This window comes from Episyrphus balteatus, chromosome 3 (assembly GCF_945859705.1).
Source record: "Episyrphus balteatus chromosome 3, idEpiBalt1.1, whole genome shotgun sequence".
In the NCBI taxonomy this organism is placed as follows: Eukaryota; Metazoa; Arthropoda; class Insecta; order Diptera; family Syrphidae; genus Episyrphus; species Episyrphus balteatus.
Genome location: NC_079136.1, coordinates 80993906 through 81016804, shown reverse-complemented (window position 1 = coordinate 81016804; position 22899 = coordinate 80993906). Strand labels below are relative to the sequence as shown.

General features: G+C 33.2%; 1 protein-coding gene across 6 annotated transcripts in view; it reads left to right on the top strand.

Moving 5' to 3' along the window:
- LOC129916171 (trichoplein keratin filament-binding protein) overlaps window positions 1-1799 on the top strand; it is a 228060-nt gene extending 226261 nt beyond the window's left edge. For all 6 annotated transcript variants that reach the window (XM_055995988.1, XM_055995987.1, XM_055995986.1 and 3 more), the window contains one exon: window positions 714-1799. In XM_055995988.1, coding sequence (XP_055851963.1) covers window positions 714-1670 — 957 coding nt within the window. In that variant the 3' untranslated portion in view covers window positions 1671-1799. The remainder of the gene's footprint in view (window positions 1-713) is intronic.
- The last annotated feature ends 21100 nt before the right edge of the window (window positions 1800-22899 follow it).

Sequence of the window (22899 nt, the reverse complement as noted above, 5' to 3'; positions counted from 1 at the left end):
AAATCGTGAAAAAAACAATTTTTTAAATTTTTTGCCTAAATGCATAGGCCTGTGCACTATGAAATCATATTTGTAAGCCACAAATTGTTTCCAGACTTTGTTCAGAAGATATCAGCCATTAAATAAAAAAAAAATATTTGGATGCAAATAACTCAGCCACCAGACCTCTAAGAAAATTTTAGATTTCAGTTATGAATACGACATAAAGAAACCTTTCCTTTGATATTTCACTCGATGAATTTGGAAAAAAAAATTTGAAAAATGCATTTTGTTTCGGCGAAGGGTTAACCTTGATTTTTTCTCGAAAACCTGAAAAAAAAACATTTTCTTTAATTTTTTACCGAAATACATAGGCCTGTTTACTGTGAACTGATATCTGTAGACCAAAACTTGTTGAGAGACTTTGGTTCGCATATATCAGCCTCCGAATTGAAAAAAAAAATTTGGATGCAAATAATTCAGCTACCCGAACTCCTACAAACTTTTGGTTTTCAGTTATGAAAATAGTCTGAAGAGTCCTTTCTTTTGATGTCTCATTCGATGGATGTGAAGACAATTTTTGAAAATTCTTTTTTTTTTTTTTTAATTTTCGAAAATCTTAAAAAAATAAATTTGTACCTAATTTTTTTTTTAGAAAAAAAATCTTTATTTTTTTAAAACTTAGCCAAGTTGAAGACATTTTTTGATAAAAAAAAAATATTTTTTAATTTCAGATAGAAGACCAAGTTAAACGAGATGAAGAGGATAAAATCACAATGGAACGTACTCTTCGCATGCAAGAAGAGATTCGCAAAACAGAAGAAACCCACAAAACACGTCAAGAAATTCGTGAAAAAGAAATTCGAGAAATTCGTGCATTGCAAGAAAAACATGTTGAAGAACTAAAGGAGCGTGAAAATGAAGCCGAATCATTAAAATCAGAAGCTTACCAGCTTCAAACTGTCCTAGAAAAAATCGGTGAAGAAATCATTCTATTAGAAACCGTTCACAAACCAATTATTGAAGAATTTGCATATTCAAATAATTTGAGAAATGTTAAAACAATTATACGTAAGCATTCGGAAGTTTTTCGCAACTCTCTTAAATCTGATATTGAACTTCTTATCCGAGTCGATACAATCTGTCCTAATGAATCATCTATTAAACATTTAATGGCAAAACTCAATCACGAACTAGAGACAGAAGTACTTAATTTTTCTGATATCGAATCTATGTATGAATCAGAAGCTAAAATAAATCTTAAACAACATGAAGAAGTTTGGAGTCGATTAAACTACCAACGGCGCTTGGAACTTCTTAATCAACTAAGAGAACTCAAAAATCAATACTCTTCAAAATACTATGAAAATCAAATAAGGCAAAAGGAACTAATCGATATTCGCGCAACCCATTTATCATCAATTGAGAACTCTAACAAACAATTGAAACTTTTAATCAAAGAGGAAGAAATATTATCACCCAGACCTCTCGTTATAGAAACCCCAAGAAGCCTTAAAGGTCAACACTTGGAGCCAGTTCACAAAGTCAGTGATTCCTTTATGCATCTGAATCTGGATTGCTTAAGTGGTGAAAAGAAGGTTGCTGAAAGTGTAAGCCAACCAGATACAGCTAGATCGCAAGATTTAGGTTCAGGACCGAAATTCGGACGAAAAAAAATAGCTTGGACCTGAAAAACTAATTTAATTGGATTTGTAACACTTTTTTTTTAATCCAACGTTCAAATAAAGGACAAACCATTCCACAAAGAATTTTCTTTCTTTTGTTTGAAACTTCCGCTTCCTTTGCGGAGCTCAAAATTATTTGTGTTTTATTTTTTATTTTTTTGTTTTTGAGGCAGCCGCTATTTTTACAATTTTGCCGCTAACTACGTTTTACTTTTGTTGTCTTCCACAGAAAGCCATTTAATGCAATTTATTTTTAATGAGTGTACAAGCTTTGGTGAGGTCCTCTTAACTGGACTCTTTATGTTAGTTGTTCTTTTTCTATAAAAATGCTATCAACACTAGGTTGGTATATGTGCACATTGCACATGCTTTAACGTAAAAATTATATAAACGAACAAATCGTTGTCGTTGTTTTCTCTAGCGTAACGGTGGCGGCGCTGTAGCGGTATGGTTGTGTGTGTTTTTAGTCTGTTCATGCAACTGAAATGGATTCATAATTAAAAATCCAACAGAGAAAATTGTTGCTAACAGATTTGTTAATGATTCGCAGTTGCTGATGGGGCTGGTTAAAGCAATTCTTGTGTCGTCATATTCGTCCTCATTGCGTTGGTTGGTCGGACGTTCGCTTTATGTAGTCAAGCTTTTGCCATTGCATTCGACCTTGGACGATGATGGTGGTGTGAATATTAAAGCGACTACTGTCAGTGTCATGGTTAAAAGTATTTATGTGAAGCAAACGAATAAAGAGAGAGAGTATCGTGCAGTGTTCCCTGTTCAGCCATCCAAACATACTGCAAATATTCATGATTGTGGTCAGGCGGTAATGGTATATACGTGTGTTGGGACTTTTATGAAACCGAGCGTTATAATTGTGATTATTTGACATTAAATAATAATAATCATTGTCGCTTTTGGTAGCAAGAGTAATGGTGCAAAATTTAACATTTTTATAACTCGATGTAAGGAGTCTCGACTTGAAAAAATTGAAATAAGGCCCCGAAATGAGGTATTTTTTTTGCATAGAAGTTATGCTCCAGTAAAATAAGGCCCAAACGTAATAAAAAAAATGCCCCAAAAATAAATGAAATAAGGCCCCAACTTTATTTGAACTTTTTTGGAAAAAATTAATTAAAACACCAATTTTTCTTTTTCATAATGAACTTTATTTTAGATAGTGAAATATGCCCCCTACCCTAACCAACAGAACCATCTTTATGAACGGAACTTTTTAAATTGTTCTTTATAGTCAAAGATTCCGCCTAGGACGAACTACCCTCATCATTATGGGTTGCCTGGCAACATCCTGTCAAGTCATGGGATTGCCACGCTTTAAAGTTAATTTGTCGAGTTTTTTCGACAGCGCCAACCTGTATGTCTTAGAGGTGTAGAAAAAATATTTTGTCAGAGAAAATTAAATTTTAAAATTTGAATATTCATCAGGATTTTTAGAAATTTAAAATTTTAGTGAATTTAGAAAAAGGTCAAATCAAGGGGCACGGTAGTGCCCAGCCAAGTTCTCTAGCAACTTTGGCACTACACCCTTATTTACAGGAAACAACTCAGGCCATTTTCGACCCCCCTCTAACTTCCACACCAAAGATGCTAGAAATTTCAAACTCGCTACATTTATTGAGCTTGTCAAAACCAAACTCCTCACAAAATTTCAGCCTCTTACGATGAGTAGTTTCTGAGATATAGGGCTTCAAAAATCGCAAAAACCGTAACTGACTGACTGACTGACTGACTGACTGACTGACTCACTCACTGACAGATCATCAAAATTATGGAGAACTTCCCGTTAACGTAGAAACTTGAAATTTTACACGGTGATAGGGCTTGTGGTGTATACAAAGGGAAAAATCGAAAATTTGAGATTTTCAATTCAGGGGGCGTGGCATCCGCCCATTTCCGCTGAATTATCATCAAATATTATAGAGCACTTCTGATTATCGTAGAGTCTTGAAATTTGGTAGAATGGTAGAGATGGTAGTTTATACAAAGGAAAAAATTTAAAATTTGAGAATTTCAGCCAGGGGGCGTGGCAACCGCCCATTTCCGCTGAATTTTCATTAAATATAAAAGAGCACTTCTGATTATCGTAGAATCTTGAAATTTGGTAGAATGGTAGAGATGGTAGTTTATACAAAGGAAAAAATTTAAAATTTGAGAATTTCAGCCAGGGGGTGTGGCAACCGCCCATTTTCACTGAATTTTCATCAAATATAGAGATTTTCAATTCTACAGCCATACCTTGCAAAAAGTAGTGAAATCACAACAAAAACATTACTGTTAAAAAAGGAGCCAAGTTCTCCTATGTTGAAATTATGCTGGCACAAAAAGTACTGAGATGTAAAAGTGTACCAAGTTCTAAAGTTTGGGTTCAAATTCGTATCAATAAAATTTTGATTGTTTACTTGGCAATTTTTGAAATAACTTTAAAAATCGGTAATTAAAAGAAAAATTGTCAAGAGAACAATCAAAATTTTATTGATACGAATTTGAACCCAAACTTTAGAACTTGGTACACTTTTACATCTCAGTACTTTTTGTGCCAGCATAATTTCAACATAGGAGAACTTGGCTCCTTTTTTAACAGTAATGTTTTTGTTGTGATAGCTATTACTTAACGAAAAGTAGTAGAAAAAAGATTGATAGGTACATGAATCGATAGATATTGTTAATATATAAATGTCACACATACAAACAAAAAATTTTAAAAATCTGTAACTAGAGATATAGACGTTTAAAAGTCAAAACCGTGAAATTCGATGTTTGAGAAATAATTCAGGAAAAAATCAACAAGTAAGGTATTTAAAATAATGTTTATGTTATTAAAGAGCAAAAACAAAATAAGTTGACACGTATATGCCCAATTTATTATTTAACTTAGTTTTTGGCTCCTGGATTTTAGAAGAATTACGTATTTTTACATTTCAATACACTATTTAACAAAAAAAAAAAACGAAACTTGAAAATATTTTTATGGTGACCTAATAGGTTTTGCAGGGCATGTGGAAATAATAAAACTGCATACTTTGTTTTTCAAAATACCTCCAAAATCTGTATTTAGGGACTAAAACGGTTTTTTAAACCTTCAACCATTGCAAATACTCTAGCCTCTTCACAAATGTTTTTTTGAAAGACTATTAAGTTTAGCATATTCATGTAAATTATGAAATATAAAATAAGGCCCTCAACTGTTTTTAAAGTAAAATGAAAGTATGCATTAAAATTAGTGTTGAGGTCTTATTTTATTGGAGAAATTATGACCCAAAAATAAAAAGAAATATGGCCCCAAGAAATGAAATAACCTTTGGGCCTTATTTCATTTTTTTATTGGGACTCCGTGTAAAAATAGAAATTGAATTTTCAAAGAAAAAAAGAAAAACAATCTTAACCGCTGCACTACCGCCATTTGGCGGAAAAATTCGGAGCACTACTGCCGCACCACGACTGCCACGCGTCCTCACCATTTCAGCTTGTATGAAAAACTAGCCGCACCATACATAATTTTGGATGATTGAAAAATAAAAAAAAATTTAAAGCAAAATTAAAAAAAAAAAACTACCGACGCGTCGCGTCGCGTCGCGTCGCGACGTGAAGGAGACTCGACCCCGTGTATTCAGAGAACTTTCAATTAGAAGCCCAACGCTTTAACCACTCGACCACAAAGTCATGTTTGTACGAACTGGCAATTTGTTACTTAAGTCAAAATAGCTATGAAGATGAGTAAAACTTTTGTATAAGTAGGTTAATGACATTTTTTTTTTTTTTCATTCAAAATGAAATGGTGCGGACGTGGTGCGGCGGTGGAACAGCGAATTTTTTTTCATATTTTTTAATTTTTTCAAAATGAAACGGTTCGGCCGTGGTACAGCGGTCGTGGTAGTGCGGCGGCTTAGAAATGTTTGATCATGGTGCGGACGTGGTGCGGCGGAACTCCATTTTTACTCGGGACGTTATGTCCTGGGGCCTCATTTCGCGGAGCTATTTAATACTACACAGTTAATTTAAGACGAAAGTCATCTTGGCAAAAAACCATGCAGAAATTCGCTTAATTTAATGTGGAATCAGCTTGTTTTTGGGTGGTCTTTTATCTCCGTGTGAAGATTACACTGAGGTATTTAATACATTTCTTAAAATGTAATCAAGGGGCACGGTAGTGCCCAGCCAAGTTCTCTAGCAACTTTGGCACTACACCCTTATTTACAGGAAACAACTCAGGCCATTTTCGACCCCCCTCTAATTTCCACACCAAAGATGCTAGAAATTTCAGTGTACCAAGTTCTAAAGTTTGGGTTCAAATTCGTATCAATAAAATTTTGATTAATTACTTGGCAATTTTTGAAATAACTTTAAAAATCAGTAATTAAGGGGTTATATCTAGTTGTAAGTGCAAAAAAAAAAACCTTATTTTTTGTGGATTTTTTGTGAAGAGGCATTTAGTTATATAAACATAAAGAATACATATCTATATAGCAAATTTAACGTATTAAAAGAATTCGCTGTGTATTTAAAAAAAATATTGGGTTCCATTATTTTTGTAGTAGATCTCCTAGACGACCTCCAAAAATAAGGTGTCTCGCGGTGAGCGAAACGGCTGGAGTAATCGGTTTGAAATTTTAACACAATTTTCTTAGATACTTTTGTCAGGTAATGAACGAAGGAAAAAGGTTTTTGACAATAATTCCATTTTTTAAGCCTCTTTAAAGTGTAAATTTTCGTAAAAAAAAAACAATTTTTTTCTTTGGGAACAGCTTCCCAAAGAAAAAAATTTTGTCAAAAATCAAAATTTTGACTATTCCTTCGTTCATTACCTGTATTCGTCTATCCTGAAAATGAATCTTTTGGTTTTTTTAATATTAAGTGACTTGGATCAGAAATATTTTGCTCACCGCCAGACCCCATTTTCTTGGAGGTCGTCTAGGAGATCTACTACAAAAATAACGGAACCCAATATTTTTTTAAATACACAGCGAATTCTTTTAATACATTAAATTTGCTATATACATAGATATGTATTCTTTATGTTTATATAACACTGGTCAACAAAATTTAACTTTTTTTTTGCCACAAGAACCAAAATATACTTTTATAGTAGTTTTTGGGGTGCTGAATCCGAATCTGAAGTCAGAAAAATTTGATTGGCCTCCGTTTTTGAAATATTACCGTTAAAAAATGCTAAAAAACGTCATTTTGGCTGTTTTCGAGGTTCTGTTTTAATGTGGGGTAATTCATTACAAACAAATTTGTAATTTGATTATAAGAACAGATATTCTTCTTTCAAAAACTGTTTAAATTTTCCCGATATCTCTTTTATTGCTCGAGATATCTTAAGTTTCAGTTAATAAGCCAAAGAGAAACTAAATTTAATCTAAAGTTTAAGTCACTGGTGACAGAATTTTTGCCACAAGAACCAAAATATACCTTTCTGAAGATTTTTGGGTTGCTGAACTCGAATCCGCAATCAGAAAAATTCTATTAGCCTTCGTTCTTGAAATATAACCGTTATAAAAAAAACTTTTTTTTTTTGCATTTTATAACTGTAATATTTCAAGAACGAAGGCTAATGGAATTTTTCTGATTGCGGATTCGAGTTTAGCACCGCAAAAACTACTTGAAAAGTATATTTTGGTTCTTGTGGCAAAAAAATTTTGATTTGGTTGGCCAGTGTTGTTTCTGATTCAAAGACCGCTACTTAAATTTTAAATATCTCGGGCATTAAAAGAGATATCGGAAAGATTTAAACAGATTTTGAAAGAAGAATATCTGTTCTTATAATCACCTTTACAAATTTGTTTGTAATGAATTACCCCACATTAAAACAGAACCTTGAAAACAGCCAAAATGACGTTTTTTAGCATTTTATAACGGTAATATTTCAAAAACGGAGGCCAATCAAATTTTTCTGACTTCAGATTCGGATTCAGCACCCCAAAAACTACTAGAAAAGTATATTTTGGTTCTTGTGGCAAAAACCTTGTTGACCAGTGTAATTAGATGCCTCTTCACAAAAAATCCACAAAAAAGAAGGTTTTTTTGCACTTACAACTAGATATAACCCCTTAAAATAAAAATTGTCAAGAGAACAATCAACATTTTATTGATACGAATTTGAACCCAGACTTTAGAACTTGGTACACTTTTACATCTCAGTACTTTTTGTGCCAGCATAATTTCAACATAGGAGAACTTGGCTCTTTTTTAACAGTAATGTTTTTGTTGTGATTTTATTATCCGGAAAAATACAAGACATAAAGGTCAGTTGCAATTACCGAACAGTACTCCATACAACTTACTATTCCAAATAATTGTTCTTTAGAAAGTGATACTACTTTTTGGTACCTAAAATACCATTATCAATTATTCACAAACCACTCTTGCATGCTTAGAACAAAAAAAAAAAAAAAAAAAATACGACAGAAACAAGTCATTGCCACTAAGCCATAAATGTTCCACAAGTGAGGATTAATTTTTAGAGTAATTTTTTAACCACCACACAACTGACCGTTTTACGGTTCTACAACTTAAGACCCAAAATAAAACTTAAAAACCATTTTCAGTATTTACCTATGTATACAACATAAAGTAGATTGCTAACGCAAACATACATATATCACATGCAGGAACCAGGTTATACCTCTGTGTCCTATGTTTATACGTTTCAACAATTGCTTTTAACATCCACGGTACACTTTTTTTTCTAACCATTACGGTTACTCTGATAGAAGTCGTTTGCATATAAAATGCAAAACTAGGAATTTTAAATGAAAAATGAACACAATCCCCTATAAAATCTGAAAATCCTTTTCTTTATAAGTGATTCAGTTGTAAGACAAAAGTAATAATCCGATAGTTATTATTCTTTTTGTTGTAGGACTATTCGAGGATGGATATGTCCCGTGTTATGTTTGGAAATATTTTAAACAGGGCTGGTGTTTTTAGAAAAGTTTTCTGGTGTAGAGTTTTGTTTTTTAAATTACTGGTAAAATCAAGACTTTTTTCAAATTTAGATTTATAAGTAATAATAACGCTATAACGTGTTAGCGATGAGTTATATATATTTTCTCACCTTCTTTGTGAATGTTCTGCGTTATCCCAAAGACGTAGACTCCATTTAGGAAAATTCTATAACTATTTACTAGTGATCTAGCAGTGGATTTACTTTTTCTAATTTATAAATTCAAAAGGTCACTGTGGTGTATACGTACTATTTTTTTGTTTCTTTTGAGGTAAATAAAAAATAATGCTTCTAAAATTTTTAAACTTAGGCCGTGTATGAATTGGGTGAAATATTTAGCTGAGGCTAAATTTGACACTGTTGAGGTGAATAAAAAAATAAGCAGCTGTAAAAAATTTACCCTGCTCTGAAATCCGGTTAAATTTTTATCTTCAGAGGATACAATTTTTGCAGAAGGTTTTGTGTATTTTTTTAATATACCTAATCAAGAACTTAAAATAATATGAACAACATTTTTCAATATATTTAACTTTTTTTATGATGAAAAATATTGTGAGGAAATGGCAACACAAAAATAAAATTCGCAGGACAACGCTTGTTGGAAGTTTGTAAATTTTAAATATTTATAAATGTTTGAATCACCATAAATTCTTTTGTTTTGCAACTAAAAATATATTTAGCCACTTCAAAAATTTATCCCAATTCACAATTCATTCTTGATAGCTGAAAATTTATCTTTTCACCTCAAAAGTGTCAAAAATGTATCCTCGGCTAAATACTCAACTCAATTCGCACACGGCCTAAAGCTTAGTACGCTGCTGAAGCGAAACGAAATTGTCCATACAAAATTTCGTTAACGAAATCTTGAACGAAATTAAATTTGTTTTGTTTTTGCTTTAAAACTTATTTTCTGATGTTTTTTTTTTTAATGTATTGATTTGTATGTTTATTATTTTTACTTTTCTATATCTAATATCTGATGGTATTTTTTCGTTAACACGTTCGCTGTTGACTTTGGAGATTTCAAAATTTTTCGTTTCGCATCAGCAATCATAATTTTTTTCGGTTTCTGATATGAAAAAAAGTTTTTTTTATTGTATCTTTAAAAAAAAAATGGTGGAATGAAAAAAAAGTTGGGCTAACGCACAACCAACATTTTTTTCATTGAATAGTAAAAATTATTTTTTGTGATTTTTGAGGTGAAAATAAAATAATTCCGTTATAATTTTAGACCTAAGTTTGATCTAACGAAAAAAAATCTTGGGCTATCCTGGGCGATTCTTGGACGGGTTTAAAAAAAAAGGAATTTTTAGCAAAAAATATTTGGAATCGTAGACCTATATTTTTTCAAACAAATAAAGCAATTTTCGATTGTTTAAAAGGAAGCTATGATATTTCAATTTCAAATTTACTACTTTATAGATCGAAAATAAACCTAGCATTATAATCAGGTGGTATTATCCATATTGACAAGTGGAACACTCGCAAGTTCTGGAGACAGTTTAGTTTAGTTTATCGGCCATTCCATTTGTATTTTTAGGACATTTTCACGCTTATTATTCAGTTTATCTCGGTGAAGAAGCAATAATTTTTCTTGAAACTTGGTGAGTCAAGGGCTCATGACAAAGTTGATGTTCTAGAAGTTTCAAGAAAAACTAATTCAAAATAGCTAAATTATTAACAGACAAAGACGGTAACGGAGAACTTTATCATGAGCACTTAACCCTCCACCAAGTTTCAAGAAAAACGATTGCTTCTTCAACGAGATAAACTGGAAACAAGGTCAATATATCTTCTCCGTTGCTTTGGAATGACCATTCTGTTCTCGTGAACACTTAAAACTAACCAGTATGCTGTGATATGTTGGAAGAATGTGTTCAGCTCATTGCAATCGATTCAGGGGTTTGCCTACGGCCTTAATTCGGTGGAATCTAATATTGTTTAGCACCTCTTTCCTGCCTGAGATTTTCAAAACCAAGGGCCCTTAAAACTAAAAACAAAAAAACAAGCGCCCCTGACAACGAAAGAACCACCACCCCTACGATTGCCTTCATGGCAATGATCTTTAGGCCCATTTCACACAGCGCCGAGAACCGTCTATCCGGCCCGGATACACGGTTTTGTCAAAAAATGAGTATCCTTTCACACACACTCGGCAGCCGGTCGGTTGCAGCTGCAGAAGAAACAAGAATTTTTCTTGTAGGTTTCACTTCGACTTGATGTTGATATACCTAAACAGAAAAAAAAACAACCCCTTCCTTACCTCACAATATAAAAACATAAAACAACCCCTTTCTTGACTATAGCACATGAGAAGAAAACCAGAACGGCAGCTAAGTTGAAGCAAAGACAAGAGAAATATATATTTCTTCTGTCTCTGGTTGTAGTAAGCGCAGTTGATTTCACTCTGGCACCCGAACCGTGTACACGGTTTCGGTTTCGGTTTCTACGTGTGAAGGCGCCCATAAGATTGTGTATCCTTGCAACCGTGTATCCGGGCCGTTTATCCGGTTCTCGGCGCTGTGTGAAATGGGCCTTATCCGTACTACAACTACCGTTACCGTACCGTCACGTCATTCTGTTTTTTGTCATAACCACCATCAGACTAGAAAAGTGCACAATCACATGAACAGTCAATTGCAGTTGCACTAGGTTTCTTTTTTCTTCTTACTTTTGTAGGAGCTTATAGAACCCTTTGCTGCATGCATTTCTATTTCGGCTCGTTAGTCCTTTAAGAAGATTTTATTCTATAAGTGTTGCTGCAGCTTTAGTATAAGGGTGCCGGTGGTGCATCGCTTGGCTATAACTGTACATTGTACACTCAAACATACATTTTTTTTTTATAAATTTTCTTCATACTTTGTTCATGAATACAAATAAATATAGCAAAGCTTTTGCTTTCGCACCATTTGTATGTGGCCACCACAGCACCACTCGCTGTTCCTTAGCTCTGTAATAATGGGGAATGAAGGAGGCTCCTTTTGGTTGGGTGGTGAAGTGTAGTCATGTTTACCTTGTTGTTATCTAAGCTTCTACGATTTACTTTTACCCGTAAGCACCCAATTCCAGGAAATGGCTGTAATTGCTTCTAGAGTCTTATCGTGAAGTGTTTTCTTCAGTTAACATTTTTTTGTGTAAAAGTATTTTTCTATGCGGGTCGCCACCCCTCTCCCAACAACGACGATGAGTTCAAGCGCATTTTCTTTCAGTTTCAGTTTTGGCAAAAAAGGCGTACCTATCTAAGTTATTTTTTCACGTGGAATCCATGAGGTTGAAAATGCATTATTTTGTGCAACTTTATGTAAATTCGATTTAATGTTTTGTAAATAGAACACCCAAATAGCACAACTCTACCGTCAAGTCTTCAAGACATTTTGCAGTTTGTAAAAAAAATGCAATTTCATCTTGCACTGCACCACACCGCCAAGGGAGGTTCAAGAATCCTTGAGTCCACTTGATGGGTGGGTACTCGTTTCGTTTTGTAAAATTATGAGTCTTCCCTTAGCTCCCCAGATGGAAGGTATGGTGTGAAGAAACTGTTTTACATTTGGAGAAGAGGGTAAAAAAATTTAATGCACTTTAATACGCATGAAGGAGCTTTAATGGCGTAGTTTGCTGTTTAATCAAAAGAAAAACAAACTAAATGTAAGATTTTTTCAGTAGCATAAACACACAAAATGGACAGGCGTGGATTTATAACTCGAACTTAGGGGAATGGAAAGAGTGAAAATCACAATTCTACGAGGTCATGTAAAAGTCCTAGGTCTTTTTTTTTATTTGTTAATGTGCATATTTAAAGATATAAATTTAAAAAGTGCGTAAACCATTAAACTTATTAAAATGGAATACTCCAGCAACGATAGAAAAGTTGATTTTTTGTCGTTAATTTGTACTTGGATTGGATACAAGTCAATGGAGTTCGGTCAATGGGTAAATCAGTAAAAAAAAAATCTTTGGATGCAAATAACTCCAGCAACCAGACCTCTAAGAAACTTTTGGATTTCAGTTATGAATAAGGCTTAAAGAGACCTTTCCTTTAATATCTCGCTCGATGAATTTGGAAAAAAAATTGAAAAATGCATTTTGTTTCGGCAAGGGTTTACCTTGATTTTTTCTAATCTGAAGAAAATATTTTTTTACCTAAATGCATAGGCCTGTTCACTGTGAACTCATATTTGTAAACCAAAACTTGTTTCGAGACTTTTGTCCGCAGATATCAGCCATTTAATGAAAAAAAAAGAAAGTATTTGGATGCAAATAACTCAGCAACCAGACCTCTAAGAAACTTTTGGATTTCAGTTATGAATAAGGCTTAAAGAGACCTTTCCTTTGATATCTCACTCGATGAATTTGGAAAAAAAAAATTGAAAAATGCATTTTGTTTCGGCAAGGGGTTAACCTTGATTTTTCTCGAAAATCTGAAGAAAATAATTTTTTGCCTAAATGCATAGACCTGTTCGTTTTGAAATCATATTTGTAAATCAAAACTTGTTTCGAGACCTTGGTCCGCAAAAATCAGCCTCTGAACGAAAAAAAAAAAAAATATTTGGATTTTGAAAAATTTATTTTTTATAGGCAAGGAGTTAACCTTGATCTTTTCTCGAAATTTGTCTTGACACAACACAAACATAACTTGGTAATTCTGTGATTCAGTATAAGTTATAAATTCAAACATTTTTTATTTTGCAAACGTGTAACTTTTGGTGTTTCTTCTTCGAAAACAGGATTTGATTACCCCAGAGAGCTAAAACACGTTCTGAAATTTGAATTTATGTTGCATTGCACATAGATATTCAATGTGTTGATATGATTTCCTTCTCAGAGTTTGCGTTAACTTTGTTCAGACTGTGCATTGAAAATTTTGAGAAAGTTTTTTGATGCTTTCATTGAAAGAACAAATGTAATGTACAAAACTCCCGCAAGCATTGATATAACGTCAATAAAATGAACCTAACATAAATATTTTTGTACACAAAAAAAAAAAAAAAAAAACATTATAATAATTATAAATCTCTTGAAACTTAACCAAAGACTAAACCATTATATTCTTTGATTACACAAGACAACTTGTAATTTTTTTTCCTAACCAAAGCACAATGAACCCTTAATTAAAACTGAACTATACACGAAAAACTCTCTCATTTCATCAATGTAAAAAATTGCCAAGGGGAATATCAAAAACCCACAAAAAAAATGAAAGAAACTACCACCACCACCGCACCGCACCTTACCGTCTGACTTCACGTAATATTGAATTTTATCCCTGGCCTTTGGTGGTCTCGAGCGATTTTACGTGCCATAATTTAACCAACTGCCATCACACTGAAACTTCTTCCTTCCTTCCTTCCTTACTTTAAAATTGATTCTTTTTATCCTCTTGCTTCGTGTCTTCCTTTGCACTGTTTTGTGCAGTCAAAAATTTCTGAACAGACAGTATATACGAGCTCCTAAGCAACCATCCACCATTCCATTCCACACCCACTCGTCTGATGCCTCTCTCACACTTGTACAATACACCCAATGCTTTATCTAAAATATAGCCTTTCAAGGAAACAAATGAAAAATTATTCTCTCATAGTTTGTTCGACCGAGACTAAGGAGCATGCACCGAATAGGTTCATCATCATAAGGGTACTTCTTGTATCCACTTCTACTTCCCATGCAACTACACACTACTCCTTGCCACTCCAACCTCAGAGCTCTATCTGCCACTGCATATATACTGCATAATATCGCATCGCATCGGTTTGGCGAAGCAATACGACTCCGGGGAAGGATCCCTTTGTTGCTGCAATTTCGGATCATAAATTCTACCCAAAAGCAATTAATTCGGTTGGGGTGAAAAGTACTTTGCACTTGGAAGGGAGTCGGAGTGTGGGGGTATAACTGACGCGCGTCTAACTAACCCTTAAGAATCTTTGCACACAGTCCGGGCCAAAGCAATGACGACGACGACGATGGCAACGGTTTTTTGGTTCTCGTTTTTGCTAAGAAAACATATTTTTACAGTCAGTTAGGCGCGATAGACGTGCGAATGAGAGTGATAAACTCAAGAAAAAGATATAAGGCTCATGAATTTACCACCATACTAACAACCAAACACACCCCACGTCACCATCCGCATCCACCCCCATCGGCACCCCCACCATCATCATCAGCCTTATACATGTATACCATGAGTCTAGTGTACGTTTGGCGCCACTTTATTTATGGCAAGTGGTGTTTAAGGAAAGGATTTTCGCTACCGAACAAAAAGCTTATCTTTGTATATTGTTTTATAGGTTTTTCTTCCTCGGTTTTTGTATATGTATCTATTTTTTCTATTTTTGCACAGTCTTTCAATTTGTGCCAATTTCTATTTCATTCAACTCTCAAACCCATATCGCCCCATCATCGTCGTATTCTCTATAAATATATAAAGTAAAACATTGTGTGGTAGAAATTCGTTGGGTATTGAGTGATAAATTTGACAGTTTTATCTATTTATTTACAATCGATTGAAGTTGAAAGCGATCATGTCAAAATGTCAGCAGGTTATGTGCTTAGTCCTTTGATAGACAAGCTAACTGTTTGTTTGATATATTGATGGAATTGTCAGAATGTCAAGATTTGTTTGTTTTATTTATTTAAATTTGAAAATAAAACAATATACAAAGGAATCAGCATAATTTTTTGTTTTGTGTGTTAAGACAAATCACTGGCAATAAGAAATATGAACAAGAAAAGCGAGGGAATAAGTCTATTAACTTTTAAGATTAATGTTATTTCAGGATGTAATGTTTTTCCTTCATAGATGTGATGTATGTATATTCTTATTGTTGGTTTTAATGCTATTTTGTTGGGCATAAATAATTTTAAACGCTTGTTCCCGGACCTTCGATGGTCACGTCAGTTTACGCCTGATTTCGGAGGAAGCCTCGCGCTTCAAGGTAATATTTGATCCAGAAAACTCAAAACTGAAACTTAAATTGGGCCAATTACAACTGGCAAGTCACAAAGACAGATGAGCTAAACTGGCATTCAATTGATGAACAAAGAGTTCTTGGCCCGCCTGGCGGAGATCAAACATTTAATTGCACACGATTTTATGAACACACGCCACTCCTAAGATATGAGGCTAACCGATTAGACGCATATTCATAAGACTCCTCTAAAGCCGAGGTAGCGAATGTGGTTGATAATACAATGATAGTCTCCGACATCAAACCTGGAGACATATTGTTCAGAACAATTGGCCTTACTGAGGACGATTTTATTTTTCACCTTTTGAAGATCAATTTTAGTATTTGTTTTCGAAATATAAGGCCCCAAATGAAATGAAAGGAAAATGGGAATTTTGGACGTTGAGCGGCCATCAATGAAATTAGTATCAAATGAAAGAATTATAACCTAGGAAAAACTTTTACTATGGACGTTTCGCTGGTATTGCGTTTAGAATGCAAGATAATGCAGTATTAGTATTGTTAATGCATTGTTCAATGTATGAAGGACAAATTGATTCATATTTTAATTTCGAACATAAAATATGATGCTTAGACTGGGCCAAAAAAAAAAAATATTTTTTTTTTTTGAAAGTTACTTCGAAAATCTTGTTCAGGATGATGAAAAAAAAATTTGGTGAAAATTTGAGCCGTTAAAAAAAATTTTAAGAGGTCTATCATCGGTGTTTTTTATTTTTATACATGATATGATGTTTTACAATAGAACTGCTAGACGATCAAAGTAAAAAAAATTTCTGTTCATTTTTTCTTATATAAAATTAAATTTCCTACAAAAAAGATCTAATTGAAAATTTTCGTCAGACGAGCCGTATTCGAGTAATTAAGCTTTTTAAATCGAAGTGTTTTTTTCAATTTGACTGTTTCACTTTGGAATTTTGTGATGAGCAAACAAGTGAATAGAAAAATAAAACCACGACAGATTCTTATAGGAAATTTAATTCTCTACAAAAAAGGTCATATAGTTATTTTCCCTAAATTGAGTTCTAAAGAAGTTATTCACGATTTAAATCGAGAAAAAAATTAAAATATCAATTTTCAATTTCAAAATTTTCTAATTCACTGAAAATTCAATATTTTCAAATTAGCAAGATGTTTTCTTGTAGGGACTTAAACGTTCTATAAAAAGTTCCTTGGCAGCAAATTAATTGCTTTAACCGTTTAGAAGATAATCGTATTCAAATCGCAATGCATACTTGTCATAAGAAAACTATTGAAATCAGTGGGCATTGGTTTTGATACGAATATCTTCTTAACAGTTAAAGCAATTAATTTGCTGCCAAGGAACTTTTTATAGAACGTTTAAGTCCCTACAAGAAAACATCTTGCTAATTTGAAAATATTGGATTTTCAGTGAATTAGAAAATTTTGAAATTAAAAAATTGATTTTTTAATTTTTTTCTCGATTTAAATCGTGAATAACTTCTTTAGAACTCAATTTAGGGAAAATTAATATAAGACCTTTTTTGTAGAGAATTAAATTTCCTATAAGAATCTGTCGTGGTTTTATTTTTCTATTCACTTGTTTGCTCATCACAAAATTCTAAAGTGAAACAGTCAAATTGAAAAAACACTTCGATTTTAAAAGCTTAATTACTCGAATACGGCTCGTCTGACGAAAATTTTCAATTAGATCTTTTTTATAGGAAATTTAATTTTATATAAGAAAAAATGAACAGAAATTTTTTTTACTTTGATCGTCTAGCAGTTCTATTGTAAAACATCATATCATGTATAAAAATAAAAAACACCGATAATAGACCTCTTAAAATTTTTTTAAACGGCTCAAATTTTCACCAAATTTTTTTTTCATCATCCTGAACAAGATTTTCGAAGTAACTTTCAAAAAAAAAATATTTTATTTTTTTGGCCCAGTCTAATATATATATCAATATGATTTATTGCTTTTTAAACATTCAGATGTGTTTTTCCTAAACCGTTTTTTTTTTTTCAAAATAGGGACACAATTTTGTTGGAATAGCGATGACCCGATTGACTTTTACTTCAATACACTCCTAAAACTATCAGAAAACTGGTGTGACTAAAATCAAAAACTCAGATCATTGAACTGCTGTTAAAAAAACCCATATTTCCAATTCTCAAACTAGTGTTTGATCATCTGGACGTTTAGAATTCTGTTTACTTAATTGCTTTATTGGTTTCATTTTGTTTATTGTAAAAATTTTTAAATTTTAGATATGAACGGTCACTGTGGCGTATGCGTAACTTTTTTTTTAATAATTTTTTGTTTCCTTCATAAAGAAATTAGTCAGTTGAATTTTATGTACGATTTTCTGATAACCAATATTATGCAGTTGTCAGCCAAAATTTTCCTTACCTATAGTTCTTGGTCCTTATGAACTTTTAAACATAAAATAAAACTTGATTTAATTTTCAAGTCAATCACTTTAATTTTTTTGTTTATCAGAACTAAGGTTTTTTTTTCCTCGGTTTTGTATATGTCGTATGGACTGTTGCTCTCCTGGGGGCCAGTTATAGTTTGTTGATACCGTTTATCACCTTTGATTACAAAGGCTTTCTTACAATAATCGGATTTTCTTCCTGTTTTAATTATTTGTTTTGAAATTAAGGTGCTTCACTGACGTACAACAGTAACAGGAGTTTTTTTTGCGATCGGTTGCATGTCACAACAACTCTAAGTATGCATGTCCTTGTTCTTTTATATCTCAGTTGACTTTTGCTAGAGATCTTTGACCCACCGTGGTCTATAAAGTGCATACCTTCAACAACAGCGTGTTGACTGCTCATTAAGTGAATTAAAAAGTTTAACTGCAGTTTCGCTAAGTTTTTATTTTCAAAACCAATGGAAAGGTTTGAGAGCCATGTTATGTTTTTTTTTTGCTATTCATAGAATTCACAGAAACTTTCATTACGAGTAAACAGCACGAAAACAAACTTTTTTACCCATACAAAATGTAAGTTACTAGGCCTTCTGCACCTAGATTGTAATCTTTAAACAAGGTAATCACTTAAATTTATCATTTTTTGTGCAAAAATATTGTGTTAAAAAATCATAAAAACCTTCGCTAAATAACTTCCATTTCCGCATTATCATTATGCATAAGTTCGTGGAACAATTAAAACTGGTTTGTTGTGGGAATACGAACAACTGCTGGGTTAAACTTATATAATTAAACAATTAATCGCAATTACCCCAGCTAATATGCATTTTTATGTTTTGTTCGGATATATGCCTTGCATGCTTATTTTTTAATTCTCATGTAGCATTGTGGCTTTTGGCTTGGTAAACGATATATCCTTATCTACGCTCCAGGAGAAAAATCAATGTTTATTCAGTGGCTTTCTTTGACCTATATTAACCGTGTTAGTTATGTTTTATTTGTATCTACAGACCTCGGACTTATAAACATATTTCCGATGCATATAAATCTGTTTTATGTGTTCTTGTATTGAATTTCGTGCTGTTTATTGTTTGTTGCATTGGAAATTATGTTTTGAATTAAAGTTTAAATTATATTTGATTTATAATGTTTTAAAAAGGAACATGAAATCAAAAACTGAAGTTACGAAGATATGTTATTGCTTTTTTTTCGTATGAGGATATAGCTTCTTAGTTCCTCCTTAAGGTACTCTTGTTATTATTATTTGCCGAGAAAAATTGCATTTTTAAATATTTCTTTCGATAGATAGATAGATAGATAATATTCTTTATTTTTTCATCATAAAATTTTACAATTTTTATAGTTAAGAATAAGGACATGGCAATACTGCCGTCTGCCTGATATGACATTTCATAATATGATTTAAAAAATAAAAGAAATAAAATGCAAAAATAAAATTAGAAAATTTGAATAAAAGATTTTTTTTCACTTTTATATATAAAACTGCAAACAAATATTTTTAGTTTGGCAATGTTATCAATTTTGCCGTGATTTGAAACACAAAAAATATATTACACAATTTGCTTTAAATAAATAGGTATTTGTACAAATTTTTAACAATGTTATCAATTTTGCCGTGATTTGAAACACAAAATTTTACACATTTTCGTTTGTTTGATTAGGCATTATTAAAATATTACTAACAATTTTATCGTGATTTGAAACACAAAAGAAAAAGTATTAAGTTTAATATCAGTTTAATATCAGCAACATATCAATCAAAAGTTAAAAGTAATTTGACAGAGTTTATTTACTTTAGAAACTGCAAGAAGTGGGTATAGGACTTCGTTTTAATATAAGAAACTATTACGGTACGAAAGAGCATGTTGGCAATAATTATAGAGGCTGATCCAGCCCCTTGCTCCATTTAAGATTTCGTAAAGTTTTTGTAAGGATAGAAAACTCTCCTGAAAATGTAGCCGACGGATTTCTTGCAAAATTGGGCAAGCCGCAACGAAATGGTAAATATCTTCGTTTACTCTTCCGTTACATAGATCGCAAAGTTGAGGCAGATCCGGACGGTGAGGTATGAAGTTTAAATTTAAAATTTCAACTCTAGTTCTAAAGATGATACCTATAACAGAGGCTGAATAACCGTTACGAAAGTATGTTACGTCCGACAGTAGTTGATGATTTAAATTACTGTAAATTGCTCTAGATCTTGTAGAAGATGCTTTGGAAAGATTATCCAGAAACATTTTGTGATCAACCTTAGCAATCACATCAGCAAACTGAGCCTGCCAATCAGCCACGTTACTTTCAGATAAGTTTAAAGATGTTTCGTAATAAACAGCTAGTTCGTTCCAGTCTTTGAACGGGGAAGCATTTACTCTTAGTAATTTCTTTAAAATTATTTTATGGAGACATGATTCACTTCTTTTCATTACTTTAGTGATGAAGTCTGCGCTTGCTTTTAAGCTTTGTATGTATATAGGGGCTATACCAGACTCCACATATATCGCATAGTTAGGTGCTGAGTTTGGCAAACGGAATAATCTCTTAAAAAAGTTTCTTTGTACGGTTTCAAAGGCCTCAAGGTACGTGTATCCGAACACCTGAACTCCGTACGTCATGCAAGCATTAACCGTCGCATTAAAAACTTTGTATTTTGACGATAAATCAACATTTTGGTTAGAGAAAAACTTTGGCCACATAATATTTAATGCTAATTTCGCTTCGTCGCTTTTTTCTTTGGCATGCTTTAAAAAGCTTAAATTGTAGGTCAAAAGGACTCCCAAATATTTGAACTCCTGTACAACGTCAATGCGTACATTGTTTAGCAACCAGTTTTCTTCTGGACGTCTTCTTGACTGTCTCTTTTCAAATATGACGATCTTAGTTTTTTGGGTATTTACTTGTAAGCCCCAAGACTCACAAAATGAACTCAGACGGTTTATTTGCAGTTGAAGCGCAAAAGGATTATCAGCAAGCATAACTAAATCATCTGCGTACAAGAGGACTTTGATTTTTAAGTTTGAAAAATGAACTCCACCCGGAAGGAAGTTGCAAACATCATCTATAAACAGGGCAAATAATAATGGGCTGAGGATGCATCCTTGAGGAACACCTGCAGATGTTTCAAAACGATTTGAAAATGCGAGGCCATCCCATACCCTTGCATTTGTTGATGAAATGAGGCTGGCATAGACTTGGAGAAACTTTCGTGACAAACCAATACAAGAGAGTTTGTATATTAAAGCTTGTCTGTTAACTTTGTCAAATGCAGCCTTAAAGTCAACAAAGCAAGTGTATAGTTTGCTTTTTCTATCTATAAATTGGCGGGCAATACTTGAAATAGCAAAGATATGATCCGTGGTCGAGAAACCTGGGCGAAAACCAGCTTGAAAGATGCTCAAAATACTGTTATCCTCAATCCATTTTGTAAGCCGATTGTTCAGAATTGCAGTAAAAGTTTTTCTAATTGAGTTCAAAATTGAAATTCCTCTATAATTTTCCACAGCGTTAACGTCACCTTTCTTAAAGATGGCAAAAATAACAGATTCATTGAAACTGTTGGGAACACATCGATCACTATACAATTTATTGAAGAAAGAAACGAGGTAGTTTTTAAAATCAGTGGTGCTGTTTTTATAAAACTCGACTGGTATGCCGTCTACACCAGGAGCCTTGTTATTTTTCATCTTTTGGAGCGTTACTTCCAGTTCAGACAAAGAGAAATCCATATCCAGCTCGTTGACTCTAGTGTCAGGCAGTGCGTATTGAAAGGTATGAAGGTCTTCATCAGCTGAGAGCAGAGTTTTAAAATGAGCTGCTAGCGTCTCAGCTTCTAAAGAGAACTTCATACCCTGATTGCGCCCACCAAGCTCGCGTACAGTGTCCCAAAATTGTTTTGAGTTAGTGCAGTTTTCTAATTTCTTAGCCACGTTTTTTAAATAAATAATTTTTTTACTTAAAAGCATTTTTTTAAAGTCGTTATTAACACGAAGGTAGATGTTTTTGAAAAACTGGGAATTGGTAGTTCTAAACAGTTTTAGGTGAACAAACGAAAGTTTCCGAAGATTTTTACAATCCTTGTCAAACCATACATTTTTAGCTACAAAAGTGTGAGTACTCTTCACAGCAAAAGGGGCTGCAGCCTTTACAACCTGTTCTATGCTTTCACATATCTTTTCAGAAGAGACAATGGATTGTTGAGGCAGAGATTGGAAGTGCCGGGACAGGAGACTTTTATATAGGTTTGCACTGTTCTCCGACCATTTGAGCTTGTTAAAGCTAGAAGGTGTAGCTTGTTGATTTAACTCCTTAAGCTGAATTTTAATAACTAATGGAAAATGAGCCGAATAGTTGACTAACGCAACTTCAAAGTCGTCTATAACGTTAAGCCAGTCCCCTGACATTGCAGCAAAGTCAATCACGGATTGTCCCTGTCCACTAACAAACGTAAATTCACCACATGCATCACTATTAGAAGACCCATTTAAAACGAATAGACCGAAAACTTCGAAAAATTCTGTTAGACTCCGCCCGTTGCGGTTATAAATTTCATCTTTAGAACATCTACTCTCAGCCAGCGCACCTCGTGGTCGCAATAAATTAACGGAAGAATTTTGATATTCACCAATCCTAGCATTTAAATCACCGACGATTAATACATTTTCAAGAGACGTGTTATTCATAAAATCAACAAGTTCATCGAAATCGCTTAGCCAATTATTGCGAGTTCATCGGCTGAGACATCAAAATAAAGGTCTCTTGAAGCGCAATTAATAACTGAAAATCAAAAGCATCTTGGAGGTCTGGTGGCTGAGTTATTTACATTTTTTTTTTATCATTCTGGATCATGAAATCCCACTGAACAGGCTTATGTATTTGTCCAAATTTTAAAAATTATT